Genomic DNA, 20971 nt, shown 5'->3' with positions numbered 1-20971 from the left:
TATGGCTACTTTAAAAGCTAATGCATTCTGCGTTGGACCTAAATTCGATGAAAACTACAAACATGTTTAAAAAGTGTTAACAAACTACAGACATGGCGGATGTGCAAGACCGAAAATTAAGTGGTAAGGCTTTGGTAAAGTGAATGACTGTTGGTGAATGACTGTTAATTAATATCTAACCTATTGTAAAATATTTAAATAACTTGCTATTTGCATTATATTTTACCTGCGGCAACAATGTGAGCTTTTATAGAGATGTGTTTGGACATCAACGTTTAAATGCATAATTATGCAAACACCTGAAACGATTTCTCTTCATAAAAGACTCATGAATAGCAGACTAACCTGCTGCTGCTTCTTTAATATGGTAGAAACTAAAAATAAAAGACATGTTGATGAAATGTCTAGATGACTGACAGGGCATTTAAATGAGCAACATAATGGTCTAACCGGGCACATATCTATGCAACATAACGGTCAGTTATTAAGGAAGACAAATGTCCCAAACCTTGCATACTCTTTTGTTGCACATTCAAAAGTATCACACAAAAAGTACAAACTTTTAGGATGTAGTATAATCGGGATAATTGGGATGCAGCACTTCATTCTGGTTACCAACATTCTTCAAAATATCAACTTTTGTGTTCATCAGTAAAAACAAAACAAAACTAATAATTTGCTGTAAACAATCTTCAGACATTTTGGTCCTTATGAACATAACAACATCATGTAGTTGCAGGCGATTTGTCCTTTGCACAACTATGGATCTTTTATTTACGCACATTCCAAAGGTGCTGTGTTGGATTGAGATCTTTACCTCATTTTGGTATGGTAGCTGCTCACAGCGTATGTAAAAGACACAAAATAAACTATTATGAATAATTAAATAATAATTATATCATATTGTAATAATAATTTTATATGATATACAATTATATGATATATTTGTATCATTTTCCCAGAGATGGGTTGCAGCCTTAAGGGCATCCGCTGCATAAAAACGTGCTGGATAACGTCTCTGTCATCTTTAATGTGCGTGTTCATTTTTTCGGGAGGCATGGCTTTGGACAACAGGGGAGGAATTGTATTTAAAAGATATTATGCTAACTGGTTTACATTTAGACAGATCATCTACTGTACCCTTAATTTTACAAGTGCAATGTTTTATCCACCATTGCAATCATGTGGAACAAGTTACCTAAAGCAATCAAGGAAATAAAAGACTAAGGGAGATTCAAACAAATGATCAAAAGATGGTTGTTTAATGATTATAGTAGTGACGAGTTCAGACAGCTTGATTTAGCCCTGATTTTGAGAAATTCGCCAACAAATGTCTGAAATCACAGGCAAATCGGTGCTCATTCATGAGTAAAAATCATCCATTATGGACCATCCAAGACAGGATCTGAGAGAATCGCAGATGAGTCACCTATCATGCCATGTGAAATCATTCCGTGTGAAATGAGTTTTAACCGAAAATAACACCGGCAATTACCTACAGCCAATGAGAAAGCAGCATCCACTAGTATGGATATCCGCAAGGTTGGGGGAGAAGGTAAAAGCGCTCATTTTCAGTTTATTTGGACCCAAGAATTAGAGGAAAAACTAGTGTAAATTTGGCAGGAGCACTTACATTTGACGTGTCATCTGAGCAATACCACAACTGGGTGGAAAAAGAAAAAAAGTTAAGAAATTGCTAATTCTCTTCAAAACTTAGGTGAGCAAATATGTACATTTTCTACCCCAATAAAGGCTTCTTTCTCATTATGTAGTTAATAATACAATATATACTGTGTGTACTTTGTGTTCGGTTGTGAGACGTAGTTTGGAAAAAGTTGTCTGCGATTCTTCGATTGTAAAGTCATGCAGTGTGAAACTCTATGTCGCCAGTCCATCTTGCAATGTAAACAAAGCAGCAACAGAATGCTACCCCAGATAGTCATGAGTGTGAAAACATCTGTGACACGATTGCTTTGAGAATCATGAAGTCTGAACTTGGCATTAGTTTGCATGGTGGATGATGTTGTTCTATATTTTATAGTACGTGTTGTTAATAATTGTGTTCTTGTTTTTAAAATGGGGAGGTTCTGTCTGTTTTATGTATTAGCTATACTTTGAAGCCATACTTTACTTTAACAGCGAGGACCACAATGGAAACAAGCCCAGGGTTTGATTGTGTTTGTATCCTCAACAGTTTTATTTCAAAATGTATGGAATACTTGTATTTGGTGCAGTTTGTTTAAATATGTCAAATAAAATTGTTCAATTCACATTTAACATTAAAACTGCCATGGGTTCAATTTTACAGATCACTGTTATTTAAATGTACATAACAGACATTCAATAAAACATTCAAGCCTCCCAGTCATTGCCTTGTACTCAAACTGTCTTATTTACAATTCCCAGATATAAAAACTGTTTAAATAAAAATAGATTAAAAAGTCGGACAATAGCCCCTTTCACACAGTGATATCAGTAAATATCCAGAAGATTTCCGAAATGACTTGACCGGTAAATTCAAAAAAGTGCTGTTCACACAGGCACACACGTTACGGAATTTTCCCGGAAAAGACCATTCACACATCCATTCCATTTTACTTTCGATTACACTCACTGAATTAGTGGTTATAATAAACGACAAAAAGAAGGTGATTATAAAGCTATTAAACACATGAAATGAAATGAATGATGGAGAGTTTGGAGAAATCAGTTATGCAGAGTATGATGGCTCAAATTTAGATATTTTAACCTATTCATCACCTACTTCTAAAATAATCTTGTTACCCTGAAATAATAATTTCATGAGTCTAGACACAGTGGCGAAAAAGTGGTGAAATAGTATGTTTGTTTTTTAGCAATTTCTAAACAAAAGTTGTGCTGGGTAAAATTTACTCGCACTGGTGATTTTAGGTATACAGCAACCTCCGACAGTTCTAATGTTAAAGGCATAGTTCACCAAAGAAATTTAAATGACACACAATATTTATTCTACCTCACGTGGTTTTAAACCTTCATGACTTTCTTTCTTTTGATGAACACAAAAGATGATATTTGCTGGCACACATTAACTTAATAAATTAAAATGAATGTCAATGGGTACTAGCCACAAGCATTTTCTCAAAATACCTTCTTTTGTGTTGAACAGAAGAAAGAAACTGATAGGCAGTGTTGGGCAGTAGCGTCGCTACAAGTAGCTACACAGTAGCGTCCACAAAGCTACATTTACCGATCGCGGATCAATAAGTGATGGCACCAAGATTCACGGAGCTGTGAGGCCGGTGTGTAGCCGATGAAAGTAAATCCATATGATTGTGAGAATGAGGAAGTCTTCTTCCTGTTTTACGGTGTTCGACAACAAAGTTTTTGGTGCGTTACTGCCACCTCTGGTGAAACTTGCTTGATGGAAAGATGACTGAGGGAGAAGAGTTATTTCTGAAGTACATTAAGATGCAATAACTTAATATCTGATGCTGTTTCTGTTTATTAAAGCATATTATTTACAGTAAATAACTGAACTGAACTATTATGCTTCATGTTTCATTGACAGTTTTATTGATCACTAAGATATGATTGACTTGAATTTAAGTTGCTTCGATTTTAAAATGAAAATTGTAAAAATAATTTAGATGTAACTAAGCTACTTTTGCCATGTAGCTTTTAGCTTAGCTTGCTACATTTCCCAGGGGGTAGCTTTAGTGTAGTTAAGCTACATTTTAAGAAGAATAGCGAATAGCTTAGCTCTCTACATTTTTTAAGTAGCTTGCCCAACACTGCTTATAGGTTTTGATGTAAATGATAACCAGTGGCGGAAAGAGTATTGAAAAATCTAACTCAAGTGAAAAGTACACTTGCCCAAAAATGTAGTGCGAGTAAAAGTATCTGTCGTAAATATTACTCAGACTATGAGTTAAAAGGAGCCTCTTTAAAGTACTCCAGAGTAGTAATTACGCTGGGAAAGGCTGATGCATTTACATGTCATTTTTGCGTGTGTGTGTAAAAACGTAACATTCTGTAGTGCATTTAGTGATTCTTAAAGGCTATTTCGGTCATCATAAAGTGAACATCTGTTATCTTCTCGTCAGTAACAATCAGTCTAAACAGTCTCTGGGTCATTGCATGCAAAGTATCTTCTTGCACACATTTAATGTTTCCAAACAGTTTGCTGCATGTTTTAGATTAGTTCAGTATGATGTAATTTATTTTCTATTTGCGATATGATTGGACGGTAATTGATAGACTCATTTTTCTAATCCCCATAGACGGGAACAATAAAGTTGTGACTGCAGGATGAAGGAAATTAGTGGAGTAAAAGTACCAACACCACACTAAAAATGTGCTCAAGAAAGTAAAAGTACACATTTTCAAAACTACTTAGTAATTTATTAATCAATTCATAATCAATTTCTGAGAAAAACTACTTAATTACAATAGTTTGAGTATTTGTAATTTGTTAATTTACACCACTGATAAGGACAGAATTTTCATTTTTGGTTGAACTATCCCTTTAAGTTCGAGAGCTAAAAGTGAGCTCAAACCAAGACATACCTAATAAAGTGGCCGGTGAGTGTATATGTAGTAAAAATAAGCGTAGTTACTCTCCCAAACATACATTCAAACAAACATAACTATATCCTACCTCATAAACAGTGTAAGCATTGAAGGCCACCATAAAGAAGTTATAGGCAATCATGGCTGTGTTGAGGCGGAAAGGTTTCCGACTGGCCATGTATCGAGGTCCCACATACAAAACGGAGAAGACGTATCCCAGCAAGATGAACGTCATAAGAATGGGACTCTGCATCAACGGATAATCCCGCACTCTGGCATCTGAGCGAATAACACATTATCTGATCAGTTACACCATACAAGACAATATCACATCTTTCTACAGTCATTACCTGTGTAAAACACAAGACCACCTAATTAATGCTTCAATATTTAAGTGCATAACATGTCCAATAAGTCGGATTGATGCTTACTTAAGTTTACTTGTTTGGTGTTTATTTAGCAATTGCTTACCAGTTCTTTTCAAGAGATAGTCGTGGAACCTCAAGATGTTTGAAAGCACCTCTTGAAACATCTTGTCGTTGTTTCTTCAGCCAGTCAATAACCTGGAGGACATAAGAAGTCAAATGTGTTTAAACAAAAGCAGAAGACAAAGATCCGGCTGGTCAGAGAACATGGCATTATCGGGACAGTACAGACTGAGTCAACAATGAAAGCACAGCAAAAGCAAACAGGAAACAGCTGGCCAAGCGAACACCATATAAAGCTGCACCTCAGATGTTATCAAAGACAAACTATTACTATTATGCTCCTAAAGAGATACAAAATCTGTCAGTGGGTTGGTACCATTATTGGAAAATAAGGCACAGAATGTACCATCTGAAGTTTTTGTAGCATTTCTTCCCTGGGTTTTTGACAATACATGTGTACTCGGTACATAATTCATTTTTTAATCATAATATGAATATGTAGGGTAAAACAGTCTTGTACCTGATCAAGTTTTGCCTTCAATAGTGGTTTTTACCAAATGAAATAATATTAATAATATTTCCCACTGCACAAGACACGTCTAAACGACATCTATTACACTGCAATACAGACATGATAGCACGTCTATCAGACGTCTAATGTTTGTTTGGGGTCAGAGATGAGAAATAACATTTCGGGGTCCATATGACACATTTAATGACTTTAAATACAGTAAGAGACATTCAAGCAAATTGTGTATTTTATTGTTTGATACAAGGAAACGAAAATGTCAAAATCAAATCTTCCAATGTGATCGTCCATACTTTTTAAATTTGACCATTAAATTGAAATAAATATATAAAATATTAAATTAAAAAAAGAAGTATTTAGTTTCTTGGCATGCTGAAAGAAGTGTAATATTCAAAGGTATTCAGCACTGTAACCCTTTAATAAAGTCTATTAATACGCCACCATACGAAATTATTAAAAATTTGCCTGCCAATTGTTTGGTATTTAAATTACACTGAAAGATATTTTAATGTGTGGCTTCTATATTACTGAAAAAATACATGATTTTGTTTTAAACCCTTTAACTTTACATAAGAGACCAGTTTATTGGTAATAGTGAAGTTATGAAATCTGCATTCATATACAAACATCATCAAGCAAGAATTCAACATTAAACAGCAACATCAAGTTTCCAGTCATACTCCTTTTGTAAACTGCCTATGCAAAACTGTTGGAAAAGATAAAACAGGACAATGAACTGATTCTCAGGTAAAACCAGAGGATTCAACACCATCGTTATTGCTTTGTTTGTCAATGTTGTGCGATTTTGAAAATTAAAAAAGTTATTTTAATAACTCTTAATAAATACACACAAAATTCTTCTTCTGAGACATCACTGCAAACTCTTACTTGTGGAACATTTATTTTTGTGAGTGTAAAGATTATTTATTGATATTAATAGGGCCATGAAGAAACTGTAAAGAATCCATGGGCTCGTTCCTTCCACAAAAGGTCCTTATTTTTGGGGAAAGTTCTTCTTTAATTTTAAACTCTTATTATTCTAATAACTGTTTACTGAAAGGTTATTTAATAAATGGTGTCATTGTTGGAAAACACTCATTAATAAAAAAAAAAAAAAGGATTTTACAGCAGTGCCAGAGAAGAACCATTTGGGTTTCTTAACCCTTTAACTGCCCCACCAAGGAAAAAAAAATTGGATAGAATTTTTAAACTCATAATATCATTAGTTAACACACTCGATGCATTTTTAACACATCCCATCATTTCTAAAATTTGAACCTCTACCCAATGGTTATGTCGGTTTATGGTAAAAGTACTGGAATTTATACATAATATGAAAAATCTGAAAATATGAAGTGTAAGATCAATTTATTTAGAAACATAATAAAAGACATTTTTGAAGCCTAAATCATCTTTATTTTTAAAGTAGATCATAAAATACATCAAATTCTCATGGAATATTTTTTTTTTTAAACAATAAAACCAAAAACAAGTGTAGTAGTGCAATAGGACTATGTTTGTTAGATTTTTTGCAAACTGACAATGCTGTGTTTAAAGCATTATTTAAAACAATCATTATTTACATGATATTAACAGCCATTTTTTCAAAGCAGTCAAAATATGTACAACCATTGGTAGAGCAGGCAGTTTAGTGGGTAAAAAACCTTTCAGAAAACAGAAGCAATACCGTTTTATTTTTAAAATCTTTATTTTAAGAATATTATAAGTGCTAATTATTTAGTCTTCACAAAACCCATAAACTCATTAGTATCTTATAAACTCTGAGTCCATCCCATATGATGTAAAAAACCAAGCAAGCATAAAAATAAAACACTGTGAGATAATCCACACAGTAATGATGGAGCTGATGTCATCTCTACTACCTGAACACCAATGAATGACTAATTTAAGTCAATAGAGCAGAGCCAGTCCAACTGGTGAGGTGGAGAAAAGCAGATTTCTATCCTGTACCTGAATCAGATTAACCCACTAGACAGAAACTGCTAATGACAACATTACAAAACTGAATCACAAACAGTCAATCCTACAACTAAGACAAACAATCACAAACAGCTGCGGTGCTAAACCAACGAAATCCCGGCAGACGTGAAGACAGGGTATGAACTCAACATGTGTCTCATAGCATTTCTCAGTCACACAAGCCGAAAACAGACAGGCAAACTATTTTACAGCATCCCAATTCACAGTCAAAAGTGTTCTTTGAGCTTACCTGTTTGTCTTTCTGTTGCTCAAGTCACACCAGAGAAAAATAAATAAATAAATAAATATATATATAAAAACAAAAGTAAACTAGAAGTGCCCCACAGGGGCAAATAAACAGATGTTGGACCCAGGGAAACACTCTCTGAACTTTTGCTCTTCCCAGTGTGCCGTGTCTCTCTCTCAGTGGCACTACAGTGTTCAGCCGTGTCAGAATGAGCAGGAATGTATTCCAGTGGGAGTTCTGCCAGTGCAGTGACAGGCCGTGCTCAGAGTCACTCCCGCCCAATATAAACCTGAGCAGTAGCTCATTCTAAAGAGACAACACCCGCTGGTTTCGGGATCGCAACCTGCATTCATCGGACAGGCCCCACCCACTGAAACTCAACCATTGGCTCTCCACAGTGAGGATGTTCAGTGATTGGCTCTGATGCTGGTGAGGTTTTTATTATGCAGTGGAAGTAGGCGAGGGACTGTTCAACAATGAAACGTCTTTTGTTTCCCTTGGGTCACAAATATGGGCCTATCCAATAAGAGAGACTGTTCTTCACAATTACTTTATGTTAAGTTTCTCTGTGGGTATTGGTTTTTGTGTGTATACATATTTATATAAATATATTATATACCATATTGTTCAAGTGATGTTCAAATAGAGCAAGGACAATTTAACAGTATTTCCTATATATTTTATAATGAAAAAAATAATGTTTATTTTAGTTTAGCTGGAGTAAAAGCAGTTTTTAACTATTTCAATATTATTATTTAATATTAAATAAATAAATAATAAAAGTTAGCACTGCCACCTCATAGTAAGAGCCAGTTGCTGGTTCTAGTTTTGGCTGGGTCAGTTGGCATTTCTGTGTGGAGTTTGCATGTTTTCCCCATGTTTGCATTTTCCCCCACAGTCCAAAGACATGTGCTATAGATGAATTAAATAAACCAAATGTGTGTATGAGTGTGTATAAATGTGTCCCACTACTACTACTGCTTGTAGCCGGAAGGGCATTTGCTATGTAAAACATTAGCAGGATAACTTGACGGTTCATTCCACTGTGGTGACCCCTGATGAATAAAGAGACTAAGCCAAAGGAAAATGAAGGAATTAATGAACAGAATATATACAGGTGTTGGACAATACAATTTAAACAATGGCCAATTAATGTTGAAAGTTTCAAGGTTAAATTAGACCATCCTGGAGGCGAATTTTCATTGACTGCTAATTAAACCCTCACACTTCGTTCTTACTGGTGGAATGTGCAGAGTAGTAGCACATTTTTGCTTAAAATATTGCAATGCACACAACATTATGGGTGACATATCAGAATTTAGAAGACAAATTGTTGGTATGCATCTCGGTGGCGCATCTTCAACCAAGACAGCAAGTCTTTGTGATGTATCAAAAGCCACAGTATCCAGGGTAATGTCAAGATTACACAAAGAAGCACACACTACATCAAACCAGCTTCTATTTCAGGTTATATTAAAAAACACAAAACCACAGCTGCCCAACTCACTGCTGAATTAAATGTGCACCTCAACTCTCCCGTTTTCTTCAAAACTGTTTGTTGGGAACTCCACAGGGTCAATGTACAGGGCCGGGCTGCAATAGTCAAACCTTAGGTTACTTCTGCCATAGCCAAATGTCGGTTTCAATGGTGCCAGCAGTAAAAATCTTGGGCTGTGAACAATGTGAAACATGTATTGTTCTCAGATGTCCACCTTTACTGTCTTTGCCACATATGGAAGAGTTATGGTGTAAAAAAAGCCCCAAAGAATCATACCACCAAGACTTGTTGCATGCCCAGAATGAAGCATGGGGGTGGACCAGCGATCGTTTGTTCTGCAATTTCATGGCATTCCCGAACAATACTGTTGCTAGATTGATGCGTCATGACCAAGGACCACTGAACCATTTTGGAGGACCATGTTTTAGAAGGCAGTGCCATGTATGCGGATGATAATGCACCAATACAACAAGGCTGGTGACAGAGTGGTTTGTTGAACATGAAAGTGAAGCTGAACATTTCCCAATGGCCTGCACAGTCAACAGAGTTAAATACTATTAAGCTTCTTTCGTGTGTTTTGGAGGAACATTTCAGGAAACGTTTTCCTCCATCAGCATCAGGTAGTGACCTAGCCACAGTTCCGCAATTGTCCAAACTCGGTCCTGGAGGGCCGGTGTCCTGGAGAGTTTAGCTCCAACCCAATCACACCTGAACCAGCTAATCAAGCTCTTTCTTGGTAGATATACTAGAAACTTCCTGCAGGGGTTTTGAAGCAAGTTGGAGCTAAACTCAGCAGGACACCGGCCCTCCAAGACCGAGTTTGGACATGCCTGCCCTACACCATACTAGTAAATTATTCTGGTCTTAAACCAGGTGTTTTAAGTTTCATTGTCCAGCCCCTGTATGTGTACACATGCGTGTATATTTAATGCTCTATATTTGCTGCAGCATAGGTGTAAAGCAGATTAGTGTCATATCAGTACTTTGTTTTATTTAAAATTATTATAATATTATTATATTAATTTCTGTATATAATTGATATGTATTGTAATATTTATGAATATTTTGAAATAGAATGCAATTTTTATAGATATATTACAATATAATATTTTATATTATATCATATCATATTTATTATATAATATTAATACAAGTACTATTTTCAATAATGCAAAACAAATGATTTCTACTGTTCTAACAGTACATTTTACAAAAGAATAACATTATCATAAAACAAAATGAATCAAGATTGTTCTAGTAATAATAAAATCTACCATTCTAATAATAATCTATGTTTTTCGTCCATAAATTAATCTTTAATTTAAAGAGTTACTTCTAAGAAAAAAATTTGAAGTAATTCTAATTTAATTATTTTGACCAACGGTTGTATATTTTAAATGATTTTTAATAGTTTCGGTTAACAATAACCACAATAAAGCAAAAATCCCAACAGCTAGCTTAAATCCTGACAGCAGCAGTGCCAGATGTGTATACGCATAAATGAGCGTGCTCTCCATCTCTAAGCACCATGTGGGACAGAGCATTGAGTTTCACTGCATTCCCGTAGCACTGGTCTGACCCGTTTCTCAGACGTCGAGGACAGGGTGTGGGATCCGTCAAACTGACGCAGTCCGGGAGGAGGTGAAGAATGACAAAAATCCTCACACGAGTGGGAGTCTATACGCTCAAGACACAAAAGCAGATTGATAGCCGACACACTGAGTGCTGAGCCACAACCCAAAAAAGAATAAAAAAAAAAGAAAAAAGAAAGTAATCAATCACGTTTCCCATCTAGAAATACATAATGTACACCAGGTTATCTTATCATCATTCTTTATGACTGTGTGTAAATGCTCTCTGTTGCTTAGCAGGTAATTTCCATTATGGTAAATTCCACATGTCCTGATAAGGTTATGAACGGTTTTGTGGACTTCCCATGGAAGTGATGAGAAATGACAGATAAACAGCCATTTACACCTATCAGAATGTTTAGAGAACTTTCCAGAACTTTCTCCACTCGAGTGAATTAAAACATAAATAGACATAATATTTCTGGTGACCCACTGAGTTGACTTGCTGAGAACATTACGGAACAAAAACATGATAGCTATTTAGTTAGCAAGCTAGTCGTGGTTAAAATTACAGGATTAAAGTTGACTTGCTACAAGCTAGTCTTGTGTCTTCAAGAAAAAAATATGTGATTGAGGACAAAGATATGTGTAGTATGTGTAATATATTTATGTGATGTAATATCATATCATCAATATTTGTAATATCATATAATCAATATTTGTATACATAACAATATTAAAAATAATTACTGCAAAGGGACAGGCATTTTTGCAGTTTTTTGCCATCTTTGCATTTAAAAATCAAAGAAAGTTCCTCAACTGTCAATTAAACTAAAGTCATTACTTTTTTCTGCTCAAATGTGCACCTTCATTGCTGCGGTTAAGTGCTTCAGAATCAGTGCTTTTAATGAAATAACGTTTACTTAAATTACTTAAATAATAATTTAATAATATAATAAATAATTAATAGTTACTTCTATTCAAATACATATATCCAAATTAGTGTTTGAAACTTGACTTATGCCTGAGCATGAAAGTCCAACTCTTTAACAGTTTAAATCCGGTATTGTACAACTGGTTCAAAACAAATGCAAGCACAGGTTGCCAGATTGATGACATCAACAGCAGTGTGCCTGAATGTCAATCCTGAAGGCTGATTAAAAGCTGATTTAAAACGTTTTCTAAATGAAACCAACGGCACCCAATAGAAGAAATATTTTTTTTATGTTAGAAGGAGCTTTTGTCCTTAAATTTATATTTTAGAAACAGCTTTTATTTCTTGCAGCTGAATAACAGAAAACTAGCAATGATCCCATAGGGCTGGACAATATGGCAAAAAATTATATCACAATATTCTTCTTAAATTCAGGCAATACGATATAATTCGATATGGACAATATTAAAAAGACATGAAAGAACGGCCAAGAATGCACACAATAGACGTCTGTACCTACAAATATCTGCAAACTGAATTTGCAAAGTCTACAATTCCTCCAGGCTCTTAGAACTTTTCTTTAAATAAAAAAGTACAAAAAAGTTATGTTCTCTTTTTATTTGAATTTAGCCTTTAGAAACAGATATTAGTTCATGGGGGTTAGCTTGACCAACATGACAAGGTGGACAGAAACTTATATCAGTTTTTTTTTTTCGTATATGCTGAATATTTAACAATCAAAATAATATCAAAATCCACATCGTAAAAAAAAAAACTAAACAGAAAAAGAAAAATAATTATAAGAATAAAAAAAAAATCAAAAAGACTATAGGCTACATTAATATTTGCAAATGGAAAAGAGTTGAGTATATTCATAGTTTTGATCTTGAATGTCCTTTAAGGGTTCTATCTGTCTATTTATATTTGTGTATTAACTAATTAAATGAAAAGGTTTAACATAAAATAGTTCTTATATATTTTATATAGTCTATTTGTATAGACGAATATTATATATATATATATATATATATATATATATATATATATATATATATATATATATATATATATATATATATATATATATATATATATATATATATATATATACACAACACATTTTCATTATTTAACATGTTTAATACCTCTATTAATCACATTCTTTCTATTTCATCAGCTTTGCAATAACCAGATTCCTGATAATTATGTTTGTGAATTTTATTTTGTAAGTTTGCTCGAGTGCTATACCAGCATGCAGGGAGTTTGTGTGTGTGTGTGTGTTAATTTGGGCGTTTGTGCGAGGATCAAGTTTATATGTCTGTGTGTGTGTATGTGGGTGTATGCATGCATCAAGTTTAATGTTAAATATGCGCAAGTTTCATACATGTTTTGAACACATAGTATAGGTTTATATGCGAGTAATTTATAGGTGTATATTCACATGTTGATAAGAGAAAATTTATTTAAATCCTACACTGCGCCCCTAGCCATCTGTGTTTGGTGTCGGGAAGGTGGATGGTGAGGCGACAGGTTGACTTTATGATGCCTCATCTTCTGGCATTGCTTCTAACTCTCAATATGTTCTATCAGGCGGAACAGATTTAAGATGTGTTCCTGCAGCTAGTTCGCACATTTTGCAGAGCACCGAAACTATAAGTTTATCGGAACTTAAAAAGCCGAACAACTTCCACACCACTGCATTCGTCTTTCCTCTCTCATCAACTAATTCGACTGCATTCTTACTTGTGGAAGCTTGTTCCCCCATATCTGTATTCAGGGCTCTCATTTTGTAGCATTTTGTAGCTTTCTGCGACTGAGCCGCTTAAGCAACTTCTGAGCGCTGGCAGTGGAAGCTTGTCTGTGATGTACGTCACGCTCATTCTGAGCACGGAAAGTCATTCAGTGACATGATACAAGGTATAAGATCTTGTATATTGAAATACTGGAAATGGGTTTAAAAGTCGTATCACCATTATTGAAAGAAAATCTATCGCGATATATATTGATATTGAATTATCGTCCAGCCCTATGATCCCCTCAGGGTGCTTTATTTAGTGTTAAATGCTAATATTGTGAGTTTAAATCCCATTTGATGTGACATTTATAGCCAATAACTAATAATAGCTGCAGATAGTTCAGCTCGGATCAAAAAAAATAAAACAAACCATTTGAAATCAAACTTTAGAACTGTGACTTCACATATTCAATACATTTCAGTGATTAAGGATGTGCATTTAATAATGTTAAAGAGGTTTACTGTGTATTAATTAGTTTGTAAACCTTACCGTTTCGTTGGAGTGCAGTAAGTGCACTATTCTGTGCTTCTGAATGGGTGTATTAAACTTTCTGTCCTGTTTTGTCTGGTGCAAACAGCACCTTTAAGTAACTCTGAATGTATGAAACAGCATTAGACAACTTCCATATTTCAGTGCAGTAGGTGATCTGCCTGAATGCTAGAATTAGCATAATAGCTTAGAAATTTTACATCCCTCCACTGCCATCCAAAGCCACACCTCCTTAAGTCATGAACTCGTGAAAACGCACTGATTAGATATAAACTAGATCATGTCATTCACCAGTTAGAAAACTCTATAGAGACACGCACTTAATTAAGCATAGTTGTTGACAGGCCAGCGGGTGTATATTTCCCCAAAACTGTCACAGACTGTCACTGTTCAAAATGGAACAAATGTGTGAATATAAATCAAACTTCTCCTCAGTAAAGCTTGTTAGGCAGAAAAGAGGTATTTATTTATGTTTTGTTATTAAACTAAATAAAAAGTAGATCAGAAAAAAGCAGTGCTAAAACAGAAACATGGTGTCATCCTTATACATTACACTTACGTTACCAAGACAACGAGTGACTTTTCACTTTCAATTGGATGATGTCTTCTGTCAGTGGTAGTTGCGTGCTTCACATGTGCGCGCGAGTGATGTATCTATCTGCTTAAAGAGGATGCGCACAAATTAAATTTAAAATTTGTTGACAGTTTGAGATACCTGTCAATTGAGTTATTTGTCAGTTGGACAATATTTAATTGTATGACCATTTTTTTGTTTTATGCCTCATTCATAATATTAATACATATGATTACATTTAGATCATTTACTTTAATCAGTACTATTGCAACGTGAAGAGACTTTCAACCAGCACAACAAAAAACATTTCTGATGACAATCACCTACTGCACCTTTAAGTTGAAACTTTGCAATTACTGTGCAGATCACATTTCCAAACTGAGTCAAGCGCTGTTATTTTGTAATTATGATGTGTGTGTGAAAAGCAATTTTCCACAAAAAATAAGAACTGTCATTTTTTATTTTACTGTGACTATAAATTAGACCAAGAAATAGTGGGATTCGAGTTGAAAGCTTGTAAAAAGTGTCCTAACGGTTTTTTTTCAAGAGCTTGAGACATTTTCATGGAGCTAACAAGAAATGATCAACCAACCAAGCTCAATAAATGGCCAAAAAATACAATTACTGCAACTTCCTAAAAATTTGCAGCCACGTGCGAAGCATCAGCAGACAGGATGTAGATTGAGTCAGCAAGATTCATATCTGTAGCTACTAAGAGGACGATTTCTGACAGGCATCCTGTGTGTTGTTAATCTTAGATTTCATGCTGATAATTAACCAAGATTACAGTTCTAATCACTATATTACTACAGTATTTATAGTATTACTATATGCTAAATCTATATTACCAGGATAATATATGCCACACACGGCTATTTCAATGAAACCCAGGCTGCATGGGTTTAATCAAAACTGCAGTCATATCTGTAATACCTTAAAATATTGATCCATTTTCTTTATTATTACTGTCCAGAGCTGTATTTTCAGCATTATTTATTACTCTAGTCTTCAGAGTTACAGGATCATTTAGAAATTATTTGAAATCATGCTTATTTGTGCCTCAATAAACATTTTTGCGGATTATCTGAAAAGCTGAAGCCAGGTGTGTACAGTAATCAGAAGATCGATTAAGTAACATGGCTGTCCAGGATGTGCTTTTTGTAATTATCGGCTGTCACACTCCCAGGCTCTCATGGAACATTCCTAACTGTTATAATCACCATATTCTTCACACCTCATATATGTGTACACGTTTCCCTCATGCACTTCCACCCAAAACCTTGCTAAACAAGGTAAACGTGACTAAGATGATCAGCCTTCATATGATGACATTGAATGCTGACCATTTCCTTTCTCAGTACTACTCGCACTTCTCTGCAGACAAAAACACAACATCATCTAGACCAGCCACAGCAACTCTGTCTTCAGGGTCTGTTTGGCTTTGAATTAAGATGCAGTTTGGTCAATTGGCCATTTCTAATCTGATTTCTGATCATTTCTGATTTACACACACACTCATTTAGTAATCTTGATTTAAGACTTTTTAGATATTTGAACAGGAAACGAGATGAAATAAAGTAAGAAAAGCTTTTTTTGCAGTGTAGCTATACATGACTGCAGATGGAAAAATAAATGATCCAAAAAAGGTGAGTGAATTAAAATGTGTCTTGCAATGCAAAGTAACTATACCACTGCTTTACTTCTGTTATTAACCCTTTCACTGGTGAGTTTAAAAGATTCTATCTGGCCCCGGGAGTGAGTTTTGTTAGGTTGTTATAATTATTATTTTAGAGCGTTCTCCCTTAATGTTTCCGTGGCGACGCATCATGTTTGTCACGTGACACACCGCAGCCACAATAGCACTATAAGACAGCGATGTATCCCTTTGTTATCATGTCATTAACGACCTGATCTTCCAATCCACAAAAACATGTACAGTTGTAGTCAGAATTAATAGCCCCCCTGAATTATTAGCCACCCTGTTTATTTTTCTGTTTAATGGAGGAAAGTTTTTTTTCCAACACATTTCTGAGCATAATAGTTTATTATCTCATCTTTAACAACTGATTTATTTTATCTTTGCCATGATGACAGTAAATAATATTTAACTAGATTTTTTTCAAGACACTTCTATACAGCTTAAAGTGACATTTAAAGGCTTAACTAGGTTAATTAGTTTAAGGTTAGGGTAATTAGGTAAATTATTGTATAATGAGGGTTTGTTCTATAGACTATCGAAAAAATATATAGCTTAAAGGGGCTAATAATTTTGTCCTTAAAATGGTGTTTAAAAAATTTTAAACTGCTTTTATTCTAGCCGAAACAAAGCAAATAAGACTTTCTCTAGAAGAAAAAATGTTATCAGACATACTGTAAAAATTTCCTTGTTCTGTTAAACATCATTTGGGAAATATTTAAAAAAAGAAGAAAAAATTCAAAGGGGGGCTAATAATTCTGATTGATCATAAATGATCAGTAAGAATAATCAGTCAGTCAGAATAATATAAATGATCATGATCATGATTTATAACGTGAGATGGCCAATGCCATGTACTTGCGGCCACAAGTAAGAATGGATTGTTAGACTTCCATAGACTTTCTTGTGTTTCACAAACTCTAAATGTATTGTTTTACTTGTGCTTGTGTGTACTTACATGTCTAAAACACAAAATAAGGATTGGGTGGTTAAAAACACTGCATAATTGTGATAATATGACACGTCTTTCTTTGGCAAAATTAAATTTTTCACGTCATGCTTGTCAACCTGGATAACACCAAGCACCAGGGACATTTTGTTTCTCACTTCAAAACTGAACAAAAACTGGATTTTGTAGTGATTTACCCTGCTGTTGCTCCCTTCCTCGCCATGTATCTTTTCTCTAACATTACCTCTGCTTGATTTTTTGCTCTATCCTGTCTATGAGGTGCCAAACTGTGCTGGCATCAGTGCGCAAGAGAGCCAGAGAGCATTCACTCTGCTTCGCGCTCAACTAGTTTTTTTAATAATCAAATGTCTTCGCATCGCACGACACAACGAATCGATTATGAAATTTGTTGCCAACGCTTTTAGTAATCGACTTTAATTGTTTTAATTAATTCGTTGTTGCAGCCCTAAAAAGTTTACATTCTGTAGGCTCAACCATTTTTTTAAATGCTCAACTAACAATGCTTCTGCCTTTTATAAAAAGGAACACTTCCATTGACAACAACGGAAAACGAACAAAAAAATGCTCAGCTCAGGAAAAATATGCTTGGACCTACACCCTAAAGGCCAGCATACTGTACACCAAGCTAACAATCTGCCTTTGAGCAATGTTGAGCAGTAAATGAGCGTCTGTCAGGCTAGTTTATTTGGTGTCTTCCACACGTCGCTTCTTGTCAGGCTTATAATGGTGGAAGTTCACCTGATTCAGCATGTAAAATTGTGTTCAAGCACAGCATTTTGTGAGGAAACAGCCGGTTTTCATCATCACTAATTCTTTGACATTGACTTGGTGTGTCCCAGGCTTATGGGGTTGAATTTCTTGAATGGGTTAAATGGCCAGTGCACTTCAACAAAATGCCCCATAAAGCTTTGCATTAATCCATAATAATAAGACATGTTTTTTTTTTTTTGGATAGTTTTCTTTAGGGCAACAGTATCTCTACACGATATATCGTTTTAGCATTGATATTAAAATATGCACATTCACAATAGTCACAATGCCAGATATGCAATGTCGAGTCATAGTAGACCATTATAATGAATTATAGTAGACCAGGAGCAACAGAATTGTATTTCATTACTGTATTTATATCAAATTTATACGATATATTGTTTTCTTGTTTCTAGTCTAAATATCTACATTTCACAGTGAAAACATTATCTTTAGATATTTAAATTAGAAACGAGACTGCACAAAGTAACTGTGCATTTACACAAAAGGCGACGAGAGCATCAAAGTAGCCAAAAGTTATTAATTTTCAATGTGAGCCAGCGTCAATAAGCAGCGAGGAGCGGCGTGGTGCGTCTACGCTGGTTTGGGCATCGAGGGGAGTTGAAATCAAGTCAACTTTATGGTAATGATGAGCTATGAGTTTGTAAGCAATCAGAATGTAGAAGTCCACCACTTGAGAGGATTCCAGAGAACTTAGTCCTGTGAAATTTGGTTCCGACCACAGATGTTCCCAAGAGTTTTAGTATTGCAGTCGCCGGTTTTCCAATTATTTACAATATTTTCTCACAGGAACATAAATATAAAAAAGTTACTGGCGAGATATGCTCCAATAGCTCCTTTAAATATGAGATCAATGTAGTGAATTTTGACGCTCTCGCCGCCGGAGCTGTGAAAGCAGACAGCATTGTTGCCAGGGCAACCAGAGTGAATTTGGATGCCCTCGCTGACTTTGGTGAATGTTTGTTTGTTTGTTTGTTTGTTTGCTTTATTTATAGAGCACATTTAAAAACAACAGATGTTGACCAAAGTGCTTTACAAAACGACCAGCATACAAAATCTATACCTATATATAAAAATTAAGCAAAATCGCACAGTAAGAAAAGCTTTTTTTGCATTGTGATTATTTAATTTATCTTTCAGAATACGACTATCTGAGTAAGACTTTCTAGAAAACAACTGTTCAAAGAGCTATTAAAACCATCTGGTCAAACTATAATGATATTTCAATATTATCGCAGAAAAATAAAATATAGCAATCAGTTTTTTTAATATCGAGCTGCCCTACTATGGAGGATGAGAGAGGACTCAGATGTTATTTAATATATCTCAACTTGTGTTCTGAAGATGAATAAGGATCTCATCGGTTTGGAATGACATGAGGGTGCGTAATTAATAATAATTTTTATTTTTGGGTGAATGATTTTGAGATGATTTTATTGATGAAAACAGAATCTTTAACCTTCTAATATGCATACTAGGTCTGCACAATATATAATTTCAGCATATAATAATATAGTAATATATAGCAATAGTACCATTGCAGGATATGCTGAGTTTGTCACAATTTATCCTTTTTATGTGTTTTAATGCCTTTGATTGTTTAATGGTTTTAAAAGCATTCAGGTATAAGAGATTGTAACGTGACCTTAACTACGATTCATTTTACTGAATTATTTTTATTGCTATCATTCAGTTACTGTTACTCTTTATTTCTGTTGCATGTTTCTCTTGACTGTATTTATAGATAGTTGTGCATGTAAATACTCACAACACATGCAAATACAGAAATGCACTGCAAATAGCACAGAACCCAACATAAACGTGTCGGAGGACCCCAAAAAATGTATAGATTGTTTATTAAATTTTATGGAGATGCACTCCAACTGCAGAATCATTCCAAAATATCTAACATTATAAATTATTTCCAAAAATATTAAGCTATCTGGTGAAATTTTGTTCATATCACAAAACAAAAACATATTGCAGTGCTAGAATTTTTGTATTGTGCAGTTCTAATGCATTAATAACAGTTTTTGTATTTTATGACTAGCTTTGTTACAAAAAAATAGACAACCCTGATTAACTGTCTGGTTGGTGTTCACTCAGGAGAAAAATAAATCCACCTTTGAACCCTTGAGCTAGAGTTTACTCCCTCTAAGCAAAGAGAAAGTTGACATTTATGATGAACTGATTATTATCTACATCAACTGATATGAAAAAATTGTATAATGATTTTCTTTATTTAATTTGGCATGTCACCAGAACCACGTGATTGCAAACAACTTAGAATAAATAAACTTAAACAGGTTTGAAAAAAAAAAGAGAATCAGCAAATGAGGACAGAATTTTGAGTATACGATGACAAAAAAAATTATAAAATCATCTTCGGGTGAACAATCCCTTTAATACCATATGAAAAATTGCTTTAACTTTCATCAAATCATGTGTGTATTGAAGAACAGTACTGTTATCCAGGAAAAAACTACAGCAATTTCAAACTGAAGACTGACCCGAACAACTGATGACCTGTGCGAGTCTGAGAGCACTATTAGTCAAACGTGATTCGGTTTAACGAATCAGCTGTCTCTCATTGCTCTACCAAACAAACCTTTGCTTCTCACTTCCAGCCCTTGTGACTTAAAATTAAATTAACGTCACTTCGAATTTGGCTTAAATAGACATTTTTTTTCATGACTCAACCTGATGACTAGAGCTGAATGGGTGCCATCTACTAGAACAGCTCTAAATTGCTGGTGAGAGACTTTCAGAAACAGGGTCTCCATTCATATGGCAATACAGAAACATCAGCAGATTCTCAATAGAAAATTTAATTCAGGCTGGCTCAAATAAGGACAATTTTAGCGAACAGTCTGGTGAGCAAGAAAAAAAACCAGTAAAACTATTATTAAAGTCACCATTAAATGAGAAGTACGGTTCTTA

At 34.6% G+C, this 20971-nt stretch overlaps 1 protein-coding gene across 2 annotated transcripts in view; it reads right to left on the bottom strand.

The window, feature by feature from the left end:
• The window catches only part of elovl1a (ELOVL fatty acid elongase 1a), a 51662-nt gene that overhangs the window by 11142 nt on the left and 19549 nt on the right, over positions 1-20971 (bottom strand). Inside the window, exons 1-3 of one of the 2 annotated variants that reach the window (XM_087239281.1) lie at positions 7736-8055; positions 5020-5111; positions 4637-4827 (exon numbers count right to left, since the gene is read on the bottom strand). In XM_087239281.1, the coding sequence (XP_087095407.1) occupies positions 4637-4827; positions 5020-5080 (252 nt within the window). In that variant the 5' untranslated portion in view covers positions 5081-5111; positions 7736-8055. 2 annotated transcript variants of the gene reach the window in all.

Source organism: Danio rerio, chromosome 2 (assembly GCF_052040795.2).
Source record: "Danio rerio strain M-AB ecotype USA chromosome 2, GRCz13ab, whole genome shotgun sequence".
NCBI lineage: Eukaryota > Metazoa > Chordata > Actinopteri > Cypriniformes > Danionidae > Danio > Danio rerio.
This window is presented reverse-complemented; position numbering and strand designations above follow the sequence as displayed.